General features: G+C 38.1%; 2 protein-coding genes across 3 annotated transcripts in view; one reads left to right on the top strand and one right to left on the bottom strand.

Annotated features, from left to right (window-relative positions):
• LOC136102954 (solute carrier organic anion transporter family member 1A2-like) overlaps positions 1-24389 on the top strand; it is a 71170-nt gene that overhangs the window by 20046 nt on the left and 26735 nt on the right. The gene's annotated exons all lie outside the window — the stretch shown is intronic.
• Positions 6247-10711, bottom strand: IAPP (islet amyloid polypeptide). Its single transcript, XM_065862690.2, has 4 exons — positions 10615-10711; positions 10132-10228; positions 9853-9945; positions 6247-7414 (listed from the first exon to the last, which is right to left on the bottom strand). The coding sequence occupies exons 2-4, from the start codon at positions 10209-10211 to the stop codon at positions 7222-7224; spliced, it is 366 nt and encodes a 121-aa protein (XP_065718762.1). The 5' UTR covers positions 10212-10228; positions 10615-10711; the 3' UTR covers positions 6247-7221.

Genomic DNA, 24389 nt, shown 5'->3' with positions numbered 1-24389 from the left:
ATCTTTTCCTCTGGCTGCTTATGCTGATTGTGTTGTACTGTTTTCAAAGCCATGATTTCTGTGTTTGGTTTGTTTTTGGTTTTGTTTTTCTTTTTTTTTTTTTCTTTTTCTTTTTCTTCTCCTCCCCCCTCCTTTCAGAATTTTCCAAGACAAGAAGGGGAAAAGAAACAAATAAATAAACAAAACTAAACTGGAACAAAAGCCGTGCTGGAAAGTAGCAGTGCCTAAAAAGAGGAGGTTTGCCTGTGGTAGGACTCCTGGATCAAGCAGCCGTTCCTAGAGTCTCAGCCTGTAACCTCCAGCAGGACAGAGGAAGGCATTTGTAGTACAGGTTCTCCCATGTTGTGGCCTGGAATGAGAAAGGAAACATCCCTTACAGTGGGAGTGATCTTTCTGGAAAAACTGTTGGGAAGTTCTGTAGCACAAACCCTATTTATGATGATTTGTGGGGCAGTATCTTTGCTGAAGATTCTGGGATGCAAAAAGTGGTGAAATTAGGGAAGTGCAAGAAGATGACAGCTAGGCCTCTGTTTAGTTCAGCATCCCATAAGTGAGAGGAAAAATATAACAGAATTATTGTGTCTGCCAGAATGACACCTGAACACATGTATACCCTGCTAGGGATGGTGATTTCTCTCTTGATTTTATGGAGTCAGTTTTGCAGCACACTGTTCTGGAAAAACACTGTTAGAACTTTTGTGCAGATTCCTTTTGAACTGGGCAATGGATGGTTATGTGGGCAGCTTCCTTTCAGACATCAAGGCTGAATCAGCTGAAAACAATACTGAGGGTGAAGGAAATAATTTTGCAGAGTCATTAATCTCCTGTGCCAATTGTTTAATGTCAAAAATGTGGAAAGAGCTGGGTTTTTAATTACTTTTGTTCACTGCTGTGAGTGGTGATTCACACAAGTTACATTGCTAGGGTGTGGAAGGAAGACTAAGAGTTTTAGGATGAAGCAGACTTCTGCAATCACTCCATCCCAGATGTCATTGTCTGGTAGCTTTATGCTACATTAGGCTCCCTCAGTGTGTTCATGCTTACAGTACTGGTAGTGATGCCGTCAGTGCTGTGCTTCATTTGCCTGGATTCGAGCTGAGAAAACACTGAATGAGTAATGAGAAAAACACAAACTTTTTCGCTTCCAGAAATAAATTGTAGCACCATGCTTGGTTTCTTTACTGTTTACATTCTCTGGGTTCATCTAATGACACTTTTATTAGGTCTCTTCCAAACATGCTTATATCTGTTTGGTTTAGTCCTCATTGTGTAAGCCGCGTGTTAGCAGGTGGAGTGGGTGCAAAGGGTCTCAGGAAAGTCCTGCTGTAATATACTAGGAAGAGAACTTTTGGGAAAAATTAGTGGCAACTTTGATTTTGAATTTGGGAAAGGGTTTTCTTAAAAAAAAAAAAAAAAAAGTGAGTTAGCAACAAGTAGCTATAGATTCGAGAATAGTGCTGTTAGAAAGTCTTTGCTCAATAGGTTTGTGTCAAAAAGGAAGGATATGCAGGATTAATCTCAGAAAAACAAAGGAGAAGTTAGGAAAAAACCAGATGATGTACTGTGGCTTCCACAGGCTCTGCTAGCCCCGTTGTGCACATTACCACCTTATCCTGCAGTTGCAAGCAGCACTGATGCCTCCTCCTGGAAATTTGCAGGATGTCTGAATCCAGTTTAACAAAACCAGCCCCAGGGGATGTGCTGCATGCAGATGCCTGAAGCACCAAGTGCTGGGGAGCCAGCCTAATTTTTGAGATTGGTTAGGAAGTCAGCAGCTCCCAAGAAGCCCAGGAGATGGCCACGTGCTCCAACAGCGTCTTTGTAAGCACTGTGTCCAAAACAGGACCAGAAAGTGTTGGTCCTGCTAACTTGCTCTGGATGTGAAAATCTTTGTTATAGTGTAGGTAGCACCTCCTGATCTCTTTAATACCACTATGTGGTCATCTTGAAATCTGAAGTGGTGCTTGGAGCAGCGAGGCAGTCTTTCCTCCTGAGATCCACTCACACATCTCCCACTCTCTAATTCTGCTTCAAATCTGTATTTTCTCTGAAAAAAAGAATATACTGTCCCAGGATCTTAGTTTTTCTCTCTCCTTTCTGTGTAGTAACACTGCAGACAATTTAGAAACAAAAAATTGCTACCATTTGCTTACTGATCTTTGACAAATGGTTGAAGTATTTTGCAACCTTGATATTATTTGCCCCTTCTCCCTTCCCACTGTAAAAAGACAAAACAAAAGAAAACAACAACAACAAAAACCAATCAACCAACCAACCAAACAAAAAACTTTAACAAAAATTTACTCTGTTACGTAGCTAGTTCTATATGCAATACAGTAATGAGCTCATCCCAGAATGGTGTTTAAAAATGACCCATATTCTGAGAGATAAGTAGCTCAGCTTCTTCACTGCTGGACTGAAAATCACAGACTGATTACATCTTTATACAATGCCCTTAGTGCAGGTGAGTCCCACTTTGACCACTTTCAAAGGGACTACTTAATGTATAAGGACTAATTCTGTTTGAATAAAGTGGTCTGCCTGTGTTGACAGTGTAAATAATAAGAAGCCTCTGGTTTTAACCATATTTTAATCGTATTGAGTGGCATTTCATTCCAAAATGATTCCAACTATTTTGGTTCACACATGTAATGAACTATTTAGCACAACTCCAATTATTTTAATACGTCCCAGTATTTTCAGTCCTTTTGAATAACAAATAAAAAAAACCCAACCCACCACATAGATGATACACTAATCAAAACTTGGGACTAAAGAAATCCAATTCAATCAGTTTCTATCACCCTTGGTGTCACCATTTGTTGTGCAGCAGATCTCAGGCTACTTGTGCAGTAATAATTTATAGTAAGGTTATTGTAAAATAGCCTATAAGAAACAGTTTCACTGCCTCTAATGCTGGATAAAAAAGAGTATTTTAAGGTAGAGGAAAAATGTTCTTAAAGTAGGTGCAGGTCTGAGATTCCTAATTTGAATAATTAAACTTATTTTGTATTTATAAAAGCATTTCCAGGAAATAGTGACTTCATTGCATAATTGTTACTCAAATCAGCCCTATTGTGTTCTTTTTGTTCAGATGTTTTAGCATTCAAGGAGAAAATTTGTTGCATAATGAACAGCACTTTCAACTATTGTCTTATCATCGTCTTATTCTTTAGTGAGCTTCTGATGTCATGACTTTCAACTTTGGATGGCATGTATGATTCCTAGCTTGAGAATTTTTTTAACATTTTGATTTGAAGATAGGGTTTAGTTAGAGAAACACTTAACTGGATCTAATTAAGGATATATAGTTTTCATAGAATTGAAGCTGGAAACCAACTTTTCTAATTGGTAGAGAATCCAGATTTTGGGTGGCTTTGTTCCTAAATTGAAGCTTAGTATAAATGGTGGGCTGCAGGTCTGAGTTTGCCTCTGATTATTGAACCTTACACAGCTCCACAAAAACATTTCATTTTTCAGTGTAGATTCTTTTCTGAGCATGGAAGAATAGAGGTAACAGTGAGATGATTCAAACAGAAGTTGTCACATTCCATAGAAAGATTCTGTTTCATGTTACTTCAACCATTATTTTTTATATTTGGTATATGGCAAGGAGATGTGTCATACCTAACCATAGCTTTTTGCTAGTTACATTGCAAAAGCAATGTGGAACAGTCCCTTTTCTATAAGATAATGAAGCTTGACAACAAAATTACTTAACCCTGTAACTCTGAACAAAAAGAGTCTACCCTAACTGTCAAACTATATTTGTAACTGAGCTAATTGAATCAAACCGAGCATAATTCTAGAAAGTGAAGATGGCAGCTACTGAAGGTATTCAATAGTGCATTATAGGAAATTGATTGTATTCATAATATCAATGTATTAACTTTCAAATAGTTTTAGAAAACCATTCAGGAAAATCCAGACTTGCTAATAATAATATCTTGTTGCAAGTGAATGGAATCTTTGCCAACCTAGTGTTTAAAGCTCTCACCAAGAATCTTATTTGTTTGAAAAATATTTGTATTTTCTTAATAGAAATCGAAATTATTCATTCAAATTTTACTATTCAATAAAAGTGCATTTTATATTGCATGAATATTGTGTGCTTTCTTAGTTTGAGCCCAGGCTTTTAAAACTGAAATAAATTATTACCTCAATTCTATTCATCAGGAAAAAAATAAATTCTGTCTTTTATGAAGCTGTCATAATTCCTGAGAAATATTAGACCCTAGGGCTCACTACTCCATTTAAAACATTTTTCACATTCGTATCAGCTTTTCTTTTTTCTTTTACATTACTTTTGCTTGTTTGATGACTTATAGTATTCCCCCTATCACTTAGTGAAATTAAATATCATGTCCCTACACTGTTCCTTTTAAAAACAACTTAATAGAAGATACTAAAACCCAGAGATTTTATATTTTTATTTTTAAAGGGAATATAGCTGTGTTTATCACATCGTCTACATTCTTGATTTTCCCCTTTCATATTTTTTGTTTTGCTGCATATTCTCTGAAAGACATAGGGCATCCAGATGAATTGAAAAAGAACAAAAGCTATTTAAGACGTGACTCTCAAAAAATATTTACATCCCTAAAGATCCAAGAGAAATACATATTGGGATTTTTAAAAATGCATAGAGGAACTTAATTTTTGTTTTTTAATTAGGGTTCATGTAGCAGTCTTTTTTTTTTTCCTGTTTTTTTTTTTTTCTTGTGTGTGTGTGTGTGGTTTTTTTTCTTTTTTCTTTTAAAATACAATCTTTTCCTTGATCATTCTTTTAGGATTGTCCTTATAACCAGACTTACCAAGACTAGATCCTTATTATCTAAGGGGTCTAAGTGCAGTCATGATAACTACAGAGCAGGGTAGCAGAATTGTGTTCTCTATGGGGAAACAGGGAAACAAGTCTTAGTGTAGGTAGTTTCTCAAGATGCTCCAACTGATGAATCAACTAATGTATTCAGAATATGAGAGCTGATCCCTCTGATGATTTGGAGCCTGAGGTGGTTGTTGTTTGATTTTGTTTGTTTGTTCTTTTGTACCAAAATTTCTCTCTCTCTCTCTGTATGTATGTATATATATATGTATATATATATATATAAAGTTAAATGCCCGTTTTCAGGTAATTGTCTCGACACTCTCTATCATCAATGAGGGAATGGAGGCAACTTCAAGAGTGTGATTCATCCCATCCTAAAATAATTGTCTAAGCTGGGATGAACTGGGAGCAGCTGTCTTTCTCCACCAAATAGCAGGAGAGCACTGACAACTGGCTAGACAAGAAGCAGCTAAAGATAAGTGAGATAGATTGTCCCCCTCTGAGCTATTGATACGTCTCTTACCCCTCTCTGTTGTTCTACTGATTTGGAAGATGAGTAATATTTTTCAGTATTTACTACATCGGGCAAACATATTAAATAGATGTTAGTATCAAATCCATCAGGTTCAGGAGTACATAAGGCAGAAAATAATGCCCACAGTTCCACTGAACCTATGCATAGACAGTCTGTGCTTTGTTTTGATTTGTCAAATGGTAGCTTAAAGAATGAAAGCTGATGCGTGAAGCATTGTATGTATTTCAGGTTGCGATCAGCCTAGAAACTGGCATCCACCCACAGTGAAGACTCCACCTGGTTGCTCCTCTATACAAACAGGGTCACAGTGACACTTCAGAGCTACCCTCTCACCTTCTTGTTTCTTTTCTGAAAAGTAAATATTCTAGCTGAAAAACAAATGAAGCCACAATGGGTGTATAATACATCTTGTCTCAAAAGTAACTTGAATGTAAAGCATTTCAAGATGGCAGAAATATTAGACAAGTTTAATACCATCTGAGTGATTTTCTCAACAAAATTCAGCATAAATACCAATAGAATATTAATGATGGTTGAAACTTTCCTCAACAAAGAGAGTAATCAGTAACACTTTACAGTAGAAATTCTGTGCAACAATTTTTATTCCCATGTACTATTTGTGAAATGGAGGGAATTTGCAATCTAACATTAAACTTAGCAAAAATGTTCATATTTTGAGGCATACTTTATAACAGAAACCAATCAACCAAAGGCAAATATTAAGAGTTCATTTGCTTCTCCAGCACTAAGCTTCTGCTGAATGTTTTTCATATTTGGACAATAATGTTTTTCAGATGATAATGAACTCTTGACCGAGAAAATGATGGACAAAGCAACCATTGCTGTGGTATAGGATGTCATCTCTATGAAAGTTTTCTTAACAATTTAAAGGAACAAACACATTTATTAAATTTGCACTGATACTGGCTTGAGGTAGGAGAAATTAACACCATCAAATTACCATTAAGATCTGCTGATCTCTAAACTAGTTTTCTTGGATTTTGGTAGCAATGTAAGTATGCCAGTTGGCAAATTTACCCTGTCTCTATGATACGTTTTGATGTTTGAACTGCTCTTTTTTAAAAAAAAAATTGGTTTTATTTCTCTTCTCTTCCCTTTGTTACTCTAGTTCAAGCAAAGGAATACCCAATGACAGGTGCTTTTGCCAGCTTGTTAAATGAGTTTTCTTTTATTCATGTGTTCATTATGCTTACATTTTACTGATACCATCTTAAAGTAAGAACTGTAAATTCTTAAAATTCCATACACTGTACATCTGGAAATCTGGGCTCCAAGACTACTTCTACTTGCTTAATGCATGTTGAGGTGGAAAGTCAATTAACTGGTATAATCATATGTTCAATGCAGCCATCTTATCTATTTGTTCCTTCAGTGTGCAAAATAAGACACTGTAAGTGTTTCAAAACCAAAAGATTCCTCTGTTCTACTTTCATTAGGACTTCTGCTAGCATTCTGATTTTTGTTGGTCTTAAATAATTTCTTTCTCTTACCGAACTGCAACTATAAAGACATACACATTATGGTTATCTTTTTCAACTTTTTAATAACAATAAAAAACCCCTATTGCAATTACATTTCCATTTATTATTGTGATATCTTTATTTTTTTTTACAAAGGTATTAGACAAGCAAGTTTCTGGAGTTCTTAATGGAGTTGAAACAATACCCTATGCATGTCATTGTACATGCATAGTGAAAAGATGAACATAAATCACATACCCACACATACACACAGAAAACAAGGCACTGTTAAGACTCTACAAATAATAAATGACCAAGAGGTTATTGATACATTAAAAACTAAGCTCTTACTGAAGCTCAGTATTCATTTTAATACTTTAAAGCTGTGCATTGTTTTGGGGTTCTCTGCTTAAAAGCCCAACTGTGTCCCTCTTTCCGTATGTATTGGATCCCACATTTGTAGGTGAATAAATTGCTCCGATGTTGTTGCTGGAACGAACTAAAAAGTCGGCCAAGCGTTGTGTCACACATGTAGCGGTGTTGCATTTCCGTTTCTCCAGGTGGTGACTACTAAGGTAACAGGAAAAGAGCCAAGATTAAGTAAAATGATGAGCAATCAAGTGTGCCACTTCTAATACGCATTTGGGCTGTGCTAATGTGGGAGTTCTTTTAATATGTGCACATATACAGGAACATTACCATCTTCCTACCACCTACTTTGTACCTGAAAAAAAATCTTGCGCTGTATGCTATTATCAGTTTTAATGATGGGAGTTATTTTAATGCAAAGACCTTAACAGTCATGTGTCATTTTTATTTATATTCTGCATAGCAGTTTATGACATCTAGAAAACCTGTAATGATAGTATTGTTAAGACAGTGAGTGAAAACAATGACTAAATGTTTAGCTTTAAGCTGAACTTCTAAATCTATTTAGAGCTCTTGCTGATATTATGAGGATTACTAACATGATGACTATCACTAACATCACTTAGTTCTCTTGTTCCCACAGAGTCACATCCTGCTCTCACTGAAGTAAACAGTAACCTTTCAGTCCACATCAAGTGGATTGAGCCCAGACACTCTTTCTCCCAACTGCACCACATATTATGAGAGGTGGCAGGCATTGCCAACTTCTGCTGACTTCAGTAGCAATCAGGATTTTGCTCTGTCTAACATCTCTACACTACTGGAAAGCAGCCACATCTTTGTCGAAACACCAGCAACTTGAAAGTGGTGTTGTGGTAGGAGATAATAATTTGCTGGATGAGACTTTAAAGAGTGTCTGTGGAAGAATCAATATCTAAAAAGATCATTTTATGGTCTGAACCAACAGACCATTTACAGAACGCTCTGTAGAACTAATGCGGCATGTTATTTATTTATTTCTTTTTAATCAGTTTCTTCAGACAAATGCTGGCTGAGATTGCATATTGAGTTATTGTTAATTTTCTTGGATTTCTTCATGTTGATGTGGCATGAGGTAGACAACAGTTCGCAGCAAAAAAATTACTGTGAAGAGTGACAATTTCCTAGTTTCAAACTCTGAGTAGTTACCAATAAGTACATAAATTGACTAAATCTGTTATCTAAAATGTTATCTATTATTTTAGAGATATTTGTATTAATCCAAGAATCCAAATGTGTAGCAATTGTGAGAGAAATGTCTGTATTATACTGGTTCTTCATTGACTAACAGTCAGCAATTTCTAAGCATTTAATATTTCAAATATGTAATTGTATTCAAAGGAAATGTTTGGATAGGTCTTGATTATAGCTTCTCTTAGGTTTCCATGGGTATTTCTATTGATTTAAAAAGAGTTTAATCAAGCCTTTAAACTATGAGGTTCCAACAGCAACTGGTTCTCATGGAAATCCCAATTTCTTTGTGACAGCAGAATTTTCTTTTTTGCTAAGGGTACAAAATCAGGCCCTGACACTCCAAATCTAAAACTTCTGTCCTTACAGGAAGATACTAGATTTCTAGCTGATGTCTAGCCTGACTGAACCCATGATACCTGTCAGCTCTCTGATCTGTAGCCTTTAATTGAATATGTGCTTCAGTGAGACAGTTCACCCAGTGAGAGGTTGTGAACCAAGGCCTCAGAAAAGTAGATAAGGCATACCACATGCATAAAGGTGGTGCCTTATGTCTGAGTATTACATTTTTTAAAAAAAGTAATAGGTGTAAAAATGTGGGAACTTGGTCTCCCTTACAAAAATATTTTGGGAGATAACCAAATTGTCATATAACATTTTTTTATATAAATTTGGAGAGAAAAAAATAAGCAACTATACAGACACATATATTCACTCAATCTGTGTGTAACAGAATTGTCATTGAAAGAAATTCACTCAAAAGCCCAATAAACAGAATAGTTCAGTGATGTTTATCTGTTAGTACAAATTGCAAATACTTTTCAAAATGCTATTTTATTAATTTAAAAAGTTACCTGTAATTTGATTTATAGATTTGTAAACATAATGCATTTCAGACTCATTAAATTTTATCAAAGCCAATGGCTTATTTTCCTTCTTCCCCTGATTAAGTTGATATTTAACTCTGTAACAAAGTATTACTTACTTACAGGAAATAGGTTTAAAAATAATTCAATCCTAGCAGAGCATCAGTGTTATTAAGAAGGGTAATTTTTTTCCCCTTTAGGCTTAAAAATGTGACAAATTTAAATAAGAAAGCCCTTTTAAAAGACTCATTTATTCTGAAGGTAATGTATTTGTAGCCTGTCTCATTTATGAAAGCACTATAATTGTAAAGTGGCTACATGATTTGCAAATTTTTTTTTCTGTGGATTTCACTTTCTGCCCTGAATGCTTTGATCTTTATGCTTACAGAATAGCTCTATTTATAAGAAGAAGCGTATTTCAAGCTCTTTTTGAGAATAAACAACAGACACAGAGTCTCAAGTAACAGAATATCACTGACATGAAGTTTTCTTCATAATTTAATCTCAACTGATATGACTAGAAGAAACAAACAAAATCAATACCTTTTTGTTTTTGCTGCTGGTTGTTCTGGCATTTCCTCATTAAGTCTTGAGAGTGTATTCTGTGACATTACTGGCAATATCCATCCTTGTCTCCTGGAAGTACCATCAGATAGATCATCAGCCACAGACAGTAATCTCTAAACAACTAAATAGCTTGTGAAATTGAATAGTTCTATTTTTGCTGATATTATCTGAGACATGAAAGCAAAAGCAATTCATGCAATAATCTGAACATGTTTTCTCCTAAAAAGAAAGAAGTATGATTTTTTTATTACTCACTTCTCAATAGGTGTAGATTCCAAACAGCTCAGAGTGACAGAAAGTGCAATGAAGAAAATTGACAGCTTTAGGTTGCACATCTTTGCTTCCAAACTTTCTGAAAGGAATAATGATTCAAAACTGAAAGCAAACCCAAATACTCTTCAGCATATCCTATTACTGATGCCCAGCGAGTCCTAAATCAGCAGCAGCTAGAGTAAAAAAAAATGATACCCCTAAGTGACACAACACAGTTTCAGACAGATAGCTCTCGAGAGTAAATGTTCATTTTCCATCTAGTAGTTTCAATCCTTTCCCATATCTCCGGTTTGCAATTTCTGACATGTCCCAATCTCAAACTCTGGTCCCAGGTGTAATCTATCTTGAAGTTATCTTAGCCTGTTGCTGAAAAATGCCATTGATTAATAATGAGAATCATTGTGCTTTCCTGAAAGCACATCTGTTGCGCTGCATCTTAAGTAAGTAAAAAGGGAAATTGTTTACCTTTCAGTGGTCAGGTAGCTAACTGAAGAAGCACTCGAGTGTTAGCAAGAGGGGTGCATGCAACAATTCCACGCTTGCATCCAGCTCTGGAGTATCCCTTTTCCCCCTTCCTTGCTGACAAGTAATACGGCTCTTATATACCCTTCACACCTTTCTCAGCTCTGACATCAGGCAGTGCACAGAGACTGTCATTAATTCCCATCCCTATAGATAGAAAGTACCCCAGAGAGGAGCAGAGGCAGATAGGTCACTATTACATTAGCACATCGGTAAATATTAACCTGGTATATTCAGGATGCCATTGTGAAGATGCTGTAATAGCATATTGCACATCAGAACAGTAGCCTCAATCTTACAGTTCTGATAAGACGCTGAGGTAATATGCCCTGGGGATGTTTTCAAGGGCTAAATAAGGTAACAAAAGTTATAAAGAAAGGCAGATTAAATGAAACACTAGATCTCCAGTAACTGAAATATAAGGAAACAGATATCTTGGAAAAGAGAAAAGAGTTAAAGTTGTGGAGGTTTGCTGTAGAAGTATATAATGATCAAAACAGAAAAAAAAGATGTTTGAAGGAATAAAAGCTGTATGACAAATAAGAAGAGAAAGAAAATGATTTAAATTGACAGATAGGGTGATCATTCAGGGTAACAAGGTAGAAATCAAGTACACTTTTCAGCAAAGTATAAATACGAATGAAAATTCTATCACTATTAATGTAAAATCTTATGGTTTACTAACACTGTTAGCTTCTCTGTCATGCATGAGGATTGTGTCAATTAATATTCTTAAGAAGGCAAAGACTAGGACTAAAGAGCTAGGAAATGCCAGAATTAAGGCTGTTTGCACAATTTTATTTCTCTAGTGTGCACAGAGTTTGGTTCAGAGAAAAGTACATAGCTTTTAATAGAATAAATTCTATGTTAGTAAATTACCTGATTGCAGATCTCGAAGGATACAGATTAGAACTATTTTTTCCTGATTTCAGTGGGAATTAGGCAAGGCACTTTTTATTTTTTTATTTTTTTGTTTTGTTTCCCTGTGTTATTAGTTGTCTTTAGGTGACTAAAAGCCTATGGAAAACAGGTCTTTCATTTATTTATGGAGGTTCAGATGCTGACTCAAAAGCTCAGGCAAAGTTATCTATGATAAGAAGTTATCGTATGTATCTTCCATATCCCCACAGAACATTAAATAGTTCATAACTGTTTCAATTCCAAGTACTGGAAGCCACTTCTTTTGCCAGTTTAGTTTGTAACACCAGATTTTCACTGAAATGGTTAAAATTCTAGTGCTCTTTCTCTTCAGGCATCTGTGCTGCATGAGTTGAATACAGTAGGAATATTTAGCTGGGATAGTAGCCTCTTAACCTGATACAATATCTTAGTCTACCAGTAAGATTCTAGCAAGTGATACAATGCACTTTTTAAAATTATTTCTTTTATTTTTTTTAAATGAGATGCTGCTTCTGGATATTTTCCTCTCTGTTTTTAATGAAGCAATCATATGGGTTTTTTCCCCCCCCACCTTCCTGTCATCTTTCCCTGGATGGACAGTCACAGTGTAATAGAAGTATGTATAGTGTTGTTTTATCTTCACCATAAAGATATGTTCTCTGCAACATCTGAAACAAGTTTATCTCTCCAAAGAGTCTTCTGTTTATATTTTCATTGTAGCATTTGCCTACAGTGAAATAACATTCTGGTGTTATTTTCATTGCAGCACTTCCAGTTCCCTGAAATGACGGCACAATTATATCCATTTTAGAGAGATAGAATTACGCTAAAAAAACACAGTTATGCAAATAATCTGGCTGTTGATTGACACCTGCCAAAATTCACAGCTTGGATCTTGAACTTGAATGCCTTAGTACATTTCTTCTGGGGAGGGAAGAGATCTTGGTGACTCTCACACTCAGTAGTGCTGTATGTGCTCAGCTCTTGTGAAAAGGCAAGCTCATGTTGTTTCAACTCCTAAGAAGCACTGGATAGACCAGAAGTAGTTTGCATCTGAGATGTTTGAAGATTGGACTGGGTATTCAGAACCGGTTGAATTTTAAAGCATCTAAGTGAATGATTGTCATGTCAATCTGGAATCAAGCTATAGGTTGGCATAAGAAAAGTGAAACAGGCTTTTCAAAGAAATATTGGTAAGAAATCCTAATTCCAGCTGTCCTGCAAATGGCCTTGGGGAGCATCTAATGCTTTGAGGGAAGAAGAGAAGGGCTGATTCTTCAGTGCATTGTAGAAATAAAACTGGGCTCATGATGTTCCAGGGCAATTTTCAATGTCCCGAGCCACCTTTTGGCAGAGTCAGCAAGAAGTCTATCCAGCTATTATTCAGATGTAATGTTAACAAAATCAAGGCATTGTGGCTCTTTTTACAAGCTCTCTTAAGCAGAATTAGTGTTTTATCACACAAACAAGAGTGAGATATGAGATTGTGGAATCTCTCTGACAGCAGAACTATTCATAATTCAAATTTCAAGAACCTGGCACTAAGTAGTGTGCAATTAGCACCATTCAGTGAAACAGTTAGAAAACTATTTTTATCACTGACAAAGTTCTTTAACCTTGATCTTAGAAAAAAACCCTTAGTTATTGTGCATAACAAATGTTAGCAGCCTAAGGAAGAAATTAAATATTCTCAATAAAGAAACTCACAAGCAATCTATTCTGAGTAGTTACATCATAATTTTACATGTTTATACTGGTGTGTAAGTCCATATGAAAAGATTTGCCTAAAGTATTGTGCCTATATGAGGGTTAGGAGACACTAGAGCTAAGGTTTACAAAGAATCCAGAAAATATGGTATGCCAATGCCCCAGTTCCTTCTGGAAACTACTTACGTAAATGTGTTGACCTGCATGATGAGAAACATGCTCTGCACTGTATTGCACTGGCAGCAGAGGAATAGGAAACACTTGTTTTAAGTGTTTGCTGCTGTTGTGTACTAGGGAGTGGGATTTATCTAACCAGATATGAGATGAATAGAGAGACCATTCTAGTGCCTGTTTCTAATATCAAAGCCTAAAATAGCTCAGGTGATTCGTGTCTGTTTCTCCTTGGGTCACTCACAGAATCACAGAATGTCAGGGATTGGAAGGGACCTCAAAAGATCATCTAGTCCAGTCCCCTCGCTGGAGCAGGAACACCTAGATGAGGTTACACAGGAAGGCATCCAGGCGGGTTCTGAATATCTCCAGAGAAGGAGATGCCACAACCCCCCTGGGCAGCCTGTTCCAGTGTTCCGTCACCCTCACTGTGAAGAAGTTTCTTCTCAAATTTAAATGGAACCTCCTGTGTTCCAGTTTGTACCCATTGCTCCTTGTCCTATCATTGGTTGTCACCGAGAAGAGCCTGGCTCCATCCTCGTGACACTCACCCTTTACATATTTATAAATATTAATGAGGTCGCCCCTCAGTCTCCTCCAAGCTAAAGAGGCCCGGCTCCTTCAGCCTTTCCTCATGCAGGAGATGCTTCGTGGCTCTGTGCTGGACTCTCTCCAGGAGTTCCCTGTCCTTCTTGAACTGAGGAACCCAGAACTGGACACAACATTCCAGATGTGGTCTCACCAGGGCAGAGTGGAGGGGAAGGAAAACCTCTCTTGACCTACTAACCACCCCGCTTGTAATACACCCCAGGATGCCATTGGCCTTCCTGGCCACAAGGGTGCAGTGCTGGCTCATGGTCATCCTGCTGTCCACCAGGACCCCCAGGTCCCTTTCCCCTGCACTGCTCTCTAATAGGTCATTCCCCAACTTATACTGGAACCTGGGGTTGTTCCTGCCCAGATGCAAGACTCTACACTTGCCTTTGTTATATTTCATTAAATTTTTCCCTGCCTAGCTCTCCAGCCTGTCCAGGTCTCGCTGGATGGCAGCACAGCCTTCTGGCGTGTCAGCCACTCCTCCCAGCTTGGTGTAATCAGCAAACTTGCTGACAGTGCACTCTATTCCCTTGTCCAAATCGTTGATGAATATATTGAATAATACCAGCCCCACTACTGACCCTTGAGGGACTCCACTAGATACAGGCCTCCAACTGGACTCTGCCCCATTGACCACGACTCTCTGGCTTCTTTCCTTCAGCCAGTTCGCGGTCCACCTCACTACCTGATCACCCAGACCACACTTCCTCAGTTTAGCTGTAAGGATGCTACGGGACACTGTGTCAAATGTCTTACTGAAGTCAAGTTAGACCACATCCACCGCCCTCCCATCATCTATCCACCATGTTATGTCTTCATAAAAGGCTATGAGGTTGGTCAAGCACGACTTCCCCTTGGTGAAGGGGACTGCCCTTAATGACCCTCTTATCCTTGATATGCCTTGAGATGGCACCAAGGATAAGTCATTCCATTACTTTCCCAGGGATGTAGGTGAGACTGACCGGTCTATAATTACCCAGGTCTTGCTTCTTGCCCTTTTTGAAGACTGGGATTACGTTACCTTTCCTCCAGTCCTCAGGCATCTGTCCCATCTCCCAAGACTTGGCAAACATGATGAAGAGTGGTCCAGCAATGACGTCAGCCAGCTCCCTCAGCACCCATGCGTGCATCCCATCTGGGGCCATGGATTTGTGGATGTCCAGATGGCCTAATTGTTCCTTAACCCCGTCCTCATCAACCAAGGCAAATTCTTGCACCGTCCTGACTTCCTCTGGGACCTCAGGGGTACAGGGCTCCTCAGGACAGCCTCCGGCAGAGTAAACAGAAACAAAGAAGGCATTCAGTAACTCTGCCTTCTCTGTATCTTCTGTCACCAGGGCACTCACCTCATTCATCAGTAGGCCTAGATTGCCTCTAGTGTTAATTTTATTTGCCATGTATTTGAAGAAACTCTTCCTGATGTCCTTGTTCCATCTTGCAAGGTTTAATTCTAAGAAGGCCTTGGCTTTCCTAGTTGCCTCCCTACATCCCCTGACAACAGCCTCATATTCTTCCTAAGGGGCCAGTCTCTCCTTCCGTGATCTGTAAACTCTCCTCTTCCATTTGAGTTTGCCCTACAGTTCCCTGCTTAACCACGCAGGTCTCCTGGCTCCCTTCCTTGACTTCCTCTGTGTTGGGATGTCGTGATCTGGAGCTTGGTAGAAGCAGTCTCTGAATACTAACCAACTATCTTGGGTCCCTTTACCTTCAAGTACCCTGTCTCATGGGATGTCCCCTAGCAGTTGCTTGAAAAGGCCAAAGTTGGCCCTATTGAAGTCCAGGATTGTGATCCTGCTTGGTATTCTCTTTCTGCCACACGAGATCCTGAACTCCACCGTTTCATGATCGCTGCAACCAAGGCAGCCCTCAACCTATACCGCTTCAACCAGACCCTCCTTGTTAGTGAAGATAAGGTCCAGCAGTGCTCAGGTATACAAGTTTACACTGCAGGTCTCCAAGTGTATGTGAATTCCACTAGGAGTGCTTTAACTCTATGTGCTCAGTTTCTAACCTTTGAGGTTGTCACCTTCTCTTTCTCATATTTACGTTTTCTTAGGCTGTTCTTGGCACTGGCTGGACAGTTATTTCCCACTTTTCACAGACTCACAGAATGTTAAGGATTGGAAGGGACCTCGAAAGATCATCTAGTCCAATCCCCCTGCCGGAGCAGGAACACCTAGATGAGGTTACACAGGAAGGCGTCCAGGCGGGTTTTGAATGTCTCCAGAGAAGGAGACTCCACAACCTGCCTGGGCAGCCAGTTCCAGACAGTAGGATGACCATGAGCCAGCACTGTGCCCTTGTGGCCAGGAAGGCCAATGGCATCCTGGGGTGTGTTAGAAGGGGTGTGTTTAGTAGGTAGAGAGAGGTTCTCCTTCCCCTCTACTCTGCCCTGGTGAGACCGCGTCTGGAATATTGTGTCCAGTTCTGAGCCCCTCAGTTCAAGAAGGACAGGGAACTGCTGGAGAGAGTCCAGCACAGAGCCACGAAGATGATGAAGGGAGTGGAGCATCTCCTGTATGAGGAAAGGCTGAGGTCTATTTAGCTTGGAGAAGAGGAGACTGAGGGGCGACCTCATTAATGTTTATAAATATGTAAAGGGTGAGTGTCACAAGGATGGAGCCAGGCTCTTCATGGTGACAAGCAATAAGACAAGGGGCAATGGGTATAAACTGGAACACAAGAGGTTCCACTTAAATTTGAGAAGAAACTTCTTCACGGTGAGGGTGACAGAGCACTGGAACAGGCTGCCCAGGGAGGTTGTGGCGTCTCCTTCTCTTTTCAATTTCTGAGTTCCACATTTGCTTAATAACATTAATAATACATATTAAGACTTTTGGTAATGTATGTCTCTTTCCCATTTATGAGAGTCACAAAAAGGCATATTACCTGTTGTATGCACTTTACCAGATGCTGTTCTCTTGTGCAAGGTAGATGTCTCCAGTAAATTACATTGTTGCTCAGTTACCAGGAACTAGTGTGAATAACTCATTGTTTCGTTTGCCTGTTGCATCAAAACAGAAAAGGAAAAGTTGTAGGCATTAATCTGAAATAAGATTATTTAATTTTTTTAATAAACCAGAAATCATACAAACAACGGCATTAATATGCGTCAGTGTAGCTATTACCAGTAATGAAACCAAATGGTCCATGTGTCACTGCTTGTAGCTGTTACATGAGTTGAGCAGAATGTTTCATGTGATCTGACAAAACAGTTTAATTTTTATGACAATTTTATTAGCCTTTGATTCCTTTTAGGTAAGTCTGAATCAGGCTCTGAAAAAAAAAAAAAACAACAAAGTATAAAAAAAGGTTTCATTGACATCGTCAGTACCTCTGAAAAAGTCTAAGTGCCTTGTGTTCAAATGGCCAAATCTGAAATTAGAGGAGTAAATCAAATGCCTGAGCTTAGTTTTATGCTATCATTTTAGATGTCCTGGGATATCCAGGACAGACATGCATGAACCTGGCTAGTAGGACACTGTTGTAGCAACTGCAGGCTAAGGGGAACAACAGAGAGAGTCTAAAATTACATTAGACACCTATGATTAGGAACCTGGATTGCTCCCTAAGTTTTTACATTTGGATGTCAAAGTCTGAAAAATTTGTCTGTAATGCTCTCTTCCCAGTAGTTCTTGCTTGGTACCATGTTGATGAATACAACAATGTTTCTATTTTCTGGTGCATGGAGTTGCAATTTGCTACTGTTATCACAAGCTATGTGTGTTTGCTTTGTTTAAATATTGTTTTATCAAATATGCTTTTCTAGCACAACTTTGTTACTTTTATTTCGTGTGGGCTGTTTCAGCACCAATAAAAGCTCAAAAAGCTCTTCTTGTTGATCCCAAAACTGATGTTAAACCCCTGGAAGTAATGTGGAAGAAGCACCAGAAGGTGTCTTAAGGATATCTTGAATCTGTCTTTTATGATGTATTATGCTACTCAGCTCACACCATTGATGGAACAGTTATGTAGCCTCACAGAGCTGCTGCAAATGATTGCTTGGAGAATGACCTCAGCAGATTTTGTGCTGAATCAGCTCTTGTAGCTGGGACGCTCGTAAGCAAGAGGAATGAACCGCATGTTTAGATTAGCAAAGTCAGAGTTGACAGCACAGTGGATTGATGAGTTATAGTTCCTAATGCCATTCCTACTTTCAATTTATATAGCTTTATTTGCCCGGCATCTACTGACTTGCATCCAAAATTTACCTTTGAATACAACAGAAGGTTTAAATTCTTGATTTTATTTTTCCCTGTCTCTGCAACCTGCTTCCAGAAGTATAAGCAGAACTCTCCTTTGATTACCCATGTCACTTACAAGGGATCTAGACAGTGCTAATGGTAACTAAATAATATGAACTAGTACCACAATTCTTCCTTTATTGTAACCTAAGGCATCCATTGCTTCCTGCTATGGTCATTCTCTATAATCACTGTCTATGAGAATTCATCTATAAACAGGTATTCAGCTTTCAAATATATTCCTGTAATATACACATACCACTGCTACAATAGTATATGGAGTCCTATAACATGTGGACTCGTGTATTTTAAAGCAGGACAAATAATTTTGCTAAAAGGAAGTCTGTGGCACTTTTTTGGAGTATCTTCTTACAGTCAGTGCATTGTGAATTTGCATCCTGGCTCACAGCATAAGTCTCCTTACTGAGGAGTCCAGGGTGACTATGTTGCTGCTGAATGTGCAGATTGAGGTCTCCCTGAATGCTCCTGTAAGGGAAAAAAGACATTAAAGAATTAGGTCTATGTAGAAGTTTCTGATTTACTAAGTGTAACTGTGAGAACTTTCCAGCCCGTCTTCCCCACGGCAACATCTGATAAAAAGCATGGACTTCTGTAGAAGATTCAGTGAGACCAGGAACCACCCTCCATGCTCCCCAGACTTATTTCAGTGGAGATGAATCGCTAGTCGGTGCAGACCAAATGGAACCATTTACCAGCAAGTGAAAGTGCTGGTTTTCAAAATAGATCTACACGGAATCATGTATATATAAATATATATATATATAGATGTATATATAAAATCTACACAGCCCTTCCTACCTGATCCAGTGCATAAGTTTTAACTAAGTTTTCTTTTAAACTATCTCACTTTCAGTAATCAGTCTTTTTTTTTTTTTTTTTTTTTCCCCTCTGCAAACTGCAGCAGGAGAATGACAATCTGGCTTTGTCTTGAAACACTCTGAGTCTTTTAGATGATGCTGCCTTGACAGCTCTGCTATTAATAGTGGCATTTACTCTGCTGTTTAAAAAGAGGAGTTGTGCTGAACTAAGAATCAGTCATGTTAGTAATAATTTTTCACTAAGGGCAAATGCAATGTACTAGTTTACGTAGGAAGATTTACGTTGACAATACCATAAAACATAAATTAACTTATTAATGGTATGTTGGCTCATGTGGCTGCAAAATAAGGTAGCCCTTCAAAGAGAAGTGCAGTAGGGCTGCATTTGCCTGTGTTCCTGGAGCTTCCGCTCGAATGTTTCACAGCTTTTAGAACTGAGTTGTCTTAGAAGAGATCCCTACATAAAGTGTACCTAGAAGGGCCAGAAGTACCACCTTTAAACATTTTCTAATAACCAATATCTAGCCTGATGATATCTCTGCACACACAGCATATTATCACACACCAAAACACTTGGGGACTTGATGGATAGAGAAAGTGAAATGCTATCAGGTTACATAAACCGCTGATTGATGAATCATAGTTAATGTCATTTTTTTAGAGGAAAAGACTCCAGAGAGACTTTGAAGCCTTTGAACTGCCAGTCAACCTGCAGTACATCTGTTCCTTTAACTTTTCTTAAAGTATGTTCATGAGACAATATGCCTTGTTAATGGATAGCTTATGACCTGAACGCACAACAAATCCCTTTGTACTTTAAAAATGAGGTACCGCCCAGAAGTATAACATTAGGTTTTCAAAATCTTTTTTTACATAGGTAATTTTTTTGGAGAAACTGCTTTGACAATTGGAACATTTATGTTTTCTAACATTCAAAAATATAATTTTGTGTAACAAAATGCTTTCCAAATTTGTGGCAAGTTTTGCAAAGAATAAAGAATTTTATGTCTTTATAAAGTTTGCCAAAAGGTTGGAAAATATGAACCTTCTTTGCTAAAACAAAAGCAAAATCTCCAGATCATACAGGTGAAAATCAATGTGATAGATTGCTTTCTTAAGAGAGAAAATTTTATGACATTCTCTCTAGTTCAAATAAATAATTTTTTATGAAAACAGACAACAATCAATGTTTTGCATGTAGACAATATTAGCTCCAATATATGAATCTGAATGCTTGCTATAAATTGCTATTTATTGTTATTGTGTTACAGGGGAAAAAAATTAGATGAAGATGGGTTAAGGTGGATGCACAGAGTTGATGTCAGAGTTGAGGATGGGAGACAGATCTGAATCTACATCTAGTCTCTATCTGACATATGGTCTGTTGAGGTCAGAGGAAAGGGGATAGTTACTGGATAGTCAAACTGAATCTGAATTCAGGCTCAAAATGGACAGAAGGTCTCGTACCTCTCTGTGTTTCTGCATGTACAAGGATGAACACCGCCCTACTTTTTTTGTTATATGCAGATGGGTGCTTCCCCACCTGGCTTGTGTAGATCAAGCTCTTACCTATTAGTCTTTTCACTGGTCAGTACAAGGAGACCTTGTGACTTCCCATGTTTTACCTCAGTCTAGTATAACCACTGCTAGAATAAATACATTTTTTATTAGAACAGAGTCAGTTGAATTATACATCTTTCTTTATTTTCCATCCTTCCCCTCTGTCCTCTGAGAGAGTAGGTTCCCAAAATACCTTCAGAGGGGTTTTTGGCTTTGTGCAGATGTTGTGACCTCTATGAGCAGCTGAAAGGAGAGAAAATGTTGTGAAAGAGTCTGTCTTTTGAGGTTTCTAGACTCAGTTTTGCTGGTCTGTTTGAAGGTTTAACTTTGCAGTGGAGCTTTTGGAGCGCGTAGCCAGACCAGGGCACAAACGTCAGAAGAAAATCCTGTGTTATCCTCGTTAGAAATTCTCTCCATTAGGCTTCATTTGACTGGGAGTTGCATTGCTATTCAACTATCACAGCTCTGCACAGCCACCATCCCGATCAGTGCTAGTGAGGGGTAAAATTTTAAGCTCCCTTGTGTCTCCTGATAAGCCTGCATTACAGAAGGAGATCTCAGGAGATATAGCTGAGAAAGAAAATGGTTTTAAACATTGCTTGGATTGTGGTCCAGCTCTGAACCAATGGGGGAAATCACAGTGAACCAAATCTGTGTCATGACCTCCTTACCTGGATTGCCACACTATGTCCTATGGGATGTGCAACCCATGATTGTTGCTGTAGTGCTCAGTTCTGTGGATACATAGCTCATCTTTCCAGCCTTCACTGAATTAGTTACATATGTGTGTGTTTATAACTGCAGTGCTGGGAAAGAGCTACTTAGTCCTCAGTGTTTCCAAAATCATGCATTTAGAGTGAGGCCACAAGTGACTTCTGTATTTTTGGTACGTAACTCATCATTCCACATAACATTTAGACCAGGACCAATAATTGCACATCAACTCTGCATTTTTTTTTTTACTGAGAACTTCTACTGATTTCCCTAAGAACACCATTTATTCATTTGAATTTCCTGTGAGCTTGCATAAGCAGTTGTAAGGGGGTCCTGACCTTAGGATGGGAGCTGCTGTAGGACAGGCTTTTTTGTTCCTTGGCCAAGATGGGTAGATCTAGAATGACATAAGGAGAGGTAAACAGGACAGATGTCATCTGACCTGATTTTTATCTGTCTGAAAGTTAGCTAGCTAGACTAAGCTAGCTCTCTAGACTTACAAATCAAAGGGAAGAAAGCAGCACCTCCAGAGACTGTTTCCTCCCACTTATTTTAGACAGCTGTCTTGAGATGGGATAAATTACTCTCTGGAAATATCTGACTCTCTCTAATACCTATTGTGAGATTCTAGATGAGGATCTTCAAGCAATCTTCTTGCTGAGAATAGTGTATATCTCGTTTTATACAAATACTTGACTCTCTCAAGGTATTTTCCTTATATTGAAGCATTAGAATGTTTAGAGTATCCCTCAAACAGAATCTATCCAGACAGAAAAAATTCCTCTAGTCTCACTGTCTCAAGTGGTGGCCTGATAATGCAGGAAGGGGTGAATATGGTGCAAATATGGCTTTAGGAGACATCGCCTAAACACATCCAAACACTGAAAATTCACAGAAGTCACTGAAGTGCCCAGATATGGGCCTTACAGGTGTATTCATTCAGGCATTCTTATATGCACACAGACCACACAAGTAGGCCACAATTACCTACTTTAAGATTGAGAACACACACTTACTCTAAAAATGTTTCCCCAGTAACCTTCAGCTTCCAAAAAGCCTGGGGAAAAAAAACCTAAACCAAAACAAACCACCAAACAAACACAACAAAACCACCCAGCACTCTCTGACAGTTAAAAACTAAAAGAAATGTATTTTCAGTCTAATATTTTTCTCTGGGAAAACACTATTTTCATAGAAATAATTTCTTTCCTTATCCCTGTAAAAAGCCTTTTTCCTTCCTCCAGGACTGTGGAGCCAAATGTTTGGATACCAGCCGTTGTTAATTTCTAAGCAGAAGTATCTAAGACACTTTCTCCATGAAATAAAGATTGATAAAGTTCCAATAGTACTTCCTTTCTCATGGTGCTACAGAAAAACAGAACACCAGAGAGGTTTTGGAATGCAGACAGTCCTTGGGAAAACCCTTGTTAGTGTGTGTTTTTATCTGTCTCTGTGTCTGAGGAAACGTGCCCTTGAAACATTTACTTCTTCATTCTGCTTTTAAAGAGAAACTCGGTTCATACTTAAGCACATCAGTAAGTGAAATTCTTTTGACTTCTGTGCATGTTCAGCACATTAATTCATACTTTAAGGCACCTTGCTAATACAAATTGAGCAAAACTGAGTGTTATGTATAAGAAGAGTAAATATTTTGTAATTGGTAATGTGAACCTTTGGAAATAGGTGTTTAAATCTCAAAGGCAGTTGAGATAAGCTGATGCACAGAGTGATTAAAACCATCATCCTGAAGAAGTGCTTCAGCTTTTATAACTATAATTTTTTTTTTCTCCCCCCCTTAATTATTTTTTATTTTCAAGACAAAAGACAACCGTTATTTGTCTTCAGTTTCTAAAATGTACATTATTGATGATGACATTTTAAAAGCAAAGTTGTCTAAAGTGGAGCTGGAAAATCATATGATAGCAGGCCACACTATAAATCAGTTAAACTGCCACCTGGGTTATTTTTTTCTGATATGGAGATAAGTATTTAGAGCAAGTTGTTAAGTGCCTGCTATAAGGAGATGTTTATTTGACTGGAATTTCTGCTTTCTGGTTTTTGTTATTTATTTGCTGCGTCTGCATCTTCAACCTCACTCACCCTGTGCAGAAATTATTGTTGAGCTAAATAATACTACTGAGGTTCTAGAATTACAGTCCTGTATGTGTTGTTGCTATGACTTTCTATCTCAAGGTTTATTTAATGGCTGATTATTTAATAATTAATTAAAACCCAGACAATTACTTCTATTTCCCTGGTTTGCTTATTTCCTGTAGATACTAAAAATACTTGCATGTATTTCAGAAGCTCACTTTTAAATAATTATGATGGATAAAGAGATTTGAAAATAGGGATCTCTGTAGACAAAACCATGGCTTCTCCTCTCCCCAAATAGACATGGATTAAAATATATGTAGAATATATTCTAAAAATAGTTATGAGATGAATCATTAAAAAAATTGATGGGGTGAGAGAGAAAGAAGATAGGACTGGTAAACCATTGTAATAGCAAAATAGAGGGTAAAAGAGAACTAAGCTGAGATCTACAGTTCTAGTTTCTAATCAATTGAGATAAATATAAATGTAAACAAATTCCGTGTGCATTCTCCTAGCCAAATCTCTTGATTAGGTGCTTGCAGTCAGATTTCCATAGCTAATTTTTACAATTAGAATACTGAAGTTACTTTTAATGCAATCACAAATCAAGCTGAACACACATGCACAGTTGTGATCTCGCACCATTAGACACATACTATTTCCTATACATGTAGGCAGAGCCACAAAATCCCAAGGTCTCACAGACCTGCCAAGAGCAGTGCTCTAATGACACTGAGACTTCTTTCCCACATAGAACAAGGCTTAGTCACACACAGATGGCTGGTGCACGTGTATGGGTTAAGGAGAAAGGTCACTTTACATCTGAACTAATACTACATTGCTATTGACACACACCACTGAACAACTGCCATTTTGGCGGGCAGCATCC

Source organism: Patagioenas fasciata, chromosome 1 (assembly GCF_037038585.1).
Source record: "Patagioenas fasciata isolate bPatFas1 chromosome 1, bPatFas1.hap1, whole genome shotgun sequence".
In the NCBI taxonomy this organism is placed as follows: Eukaryota; Metazoa; Chordata; class Aves; order Columbiformes; family Columbidae; genus Patagioenas; species Patagioenas fasciata.
Note: the sequence above shows the minus strand (reverse complement) of the source record. Positions and strands in the feature narration are given on the sequence as shown.

What these genes read in the sequence shown, in the direction of transcription:
- IAPP (XM_065862690.2), bottom strand. Translation starts at nt 10,211, where the DNA reads ATGTGCAACCTAAAGCTGTCAATTTTCTTCATTGCACTTTCTGTCACT. An exon ending in GAATCTACACCTATTGAGAA is followed by an intron (nt 9,946 to 10,131) that starts GTGAGTAATAAA and finishes TGGTACTTCCAG; the next exon opens with GAGACAAGGATGGATATTGC. An exon ending in CCAGCAGCAAAAACAAAAAG is followed by an intron (nt 7,415 to 9,852) that starts GTATTGATTTTG and finishes CTGTTACCTTAG; the next exon opens with TAGTCACCACCTGGAGAAAC.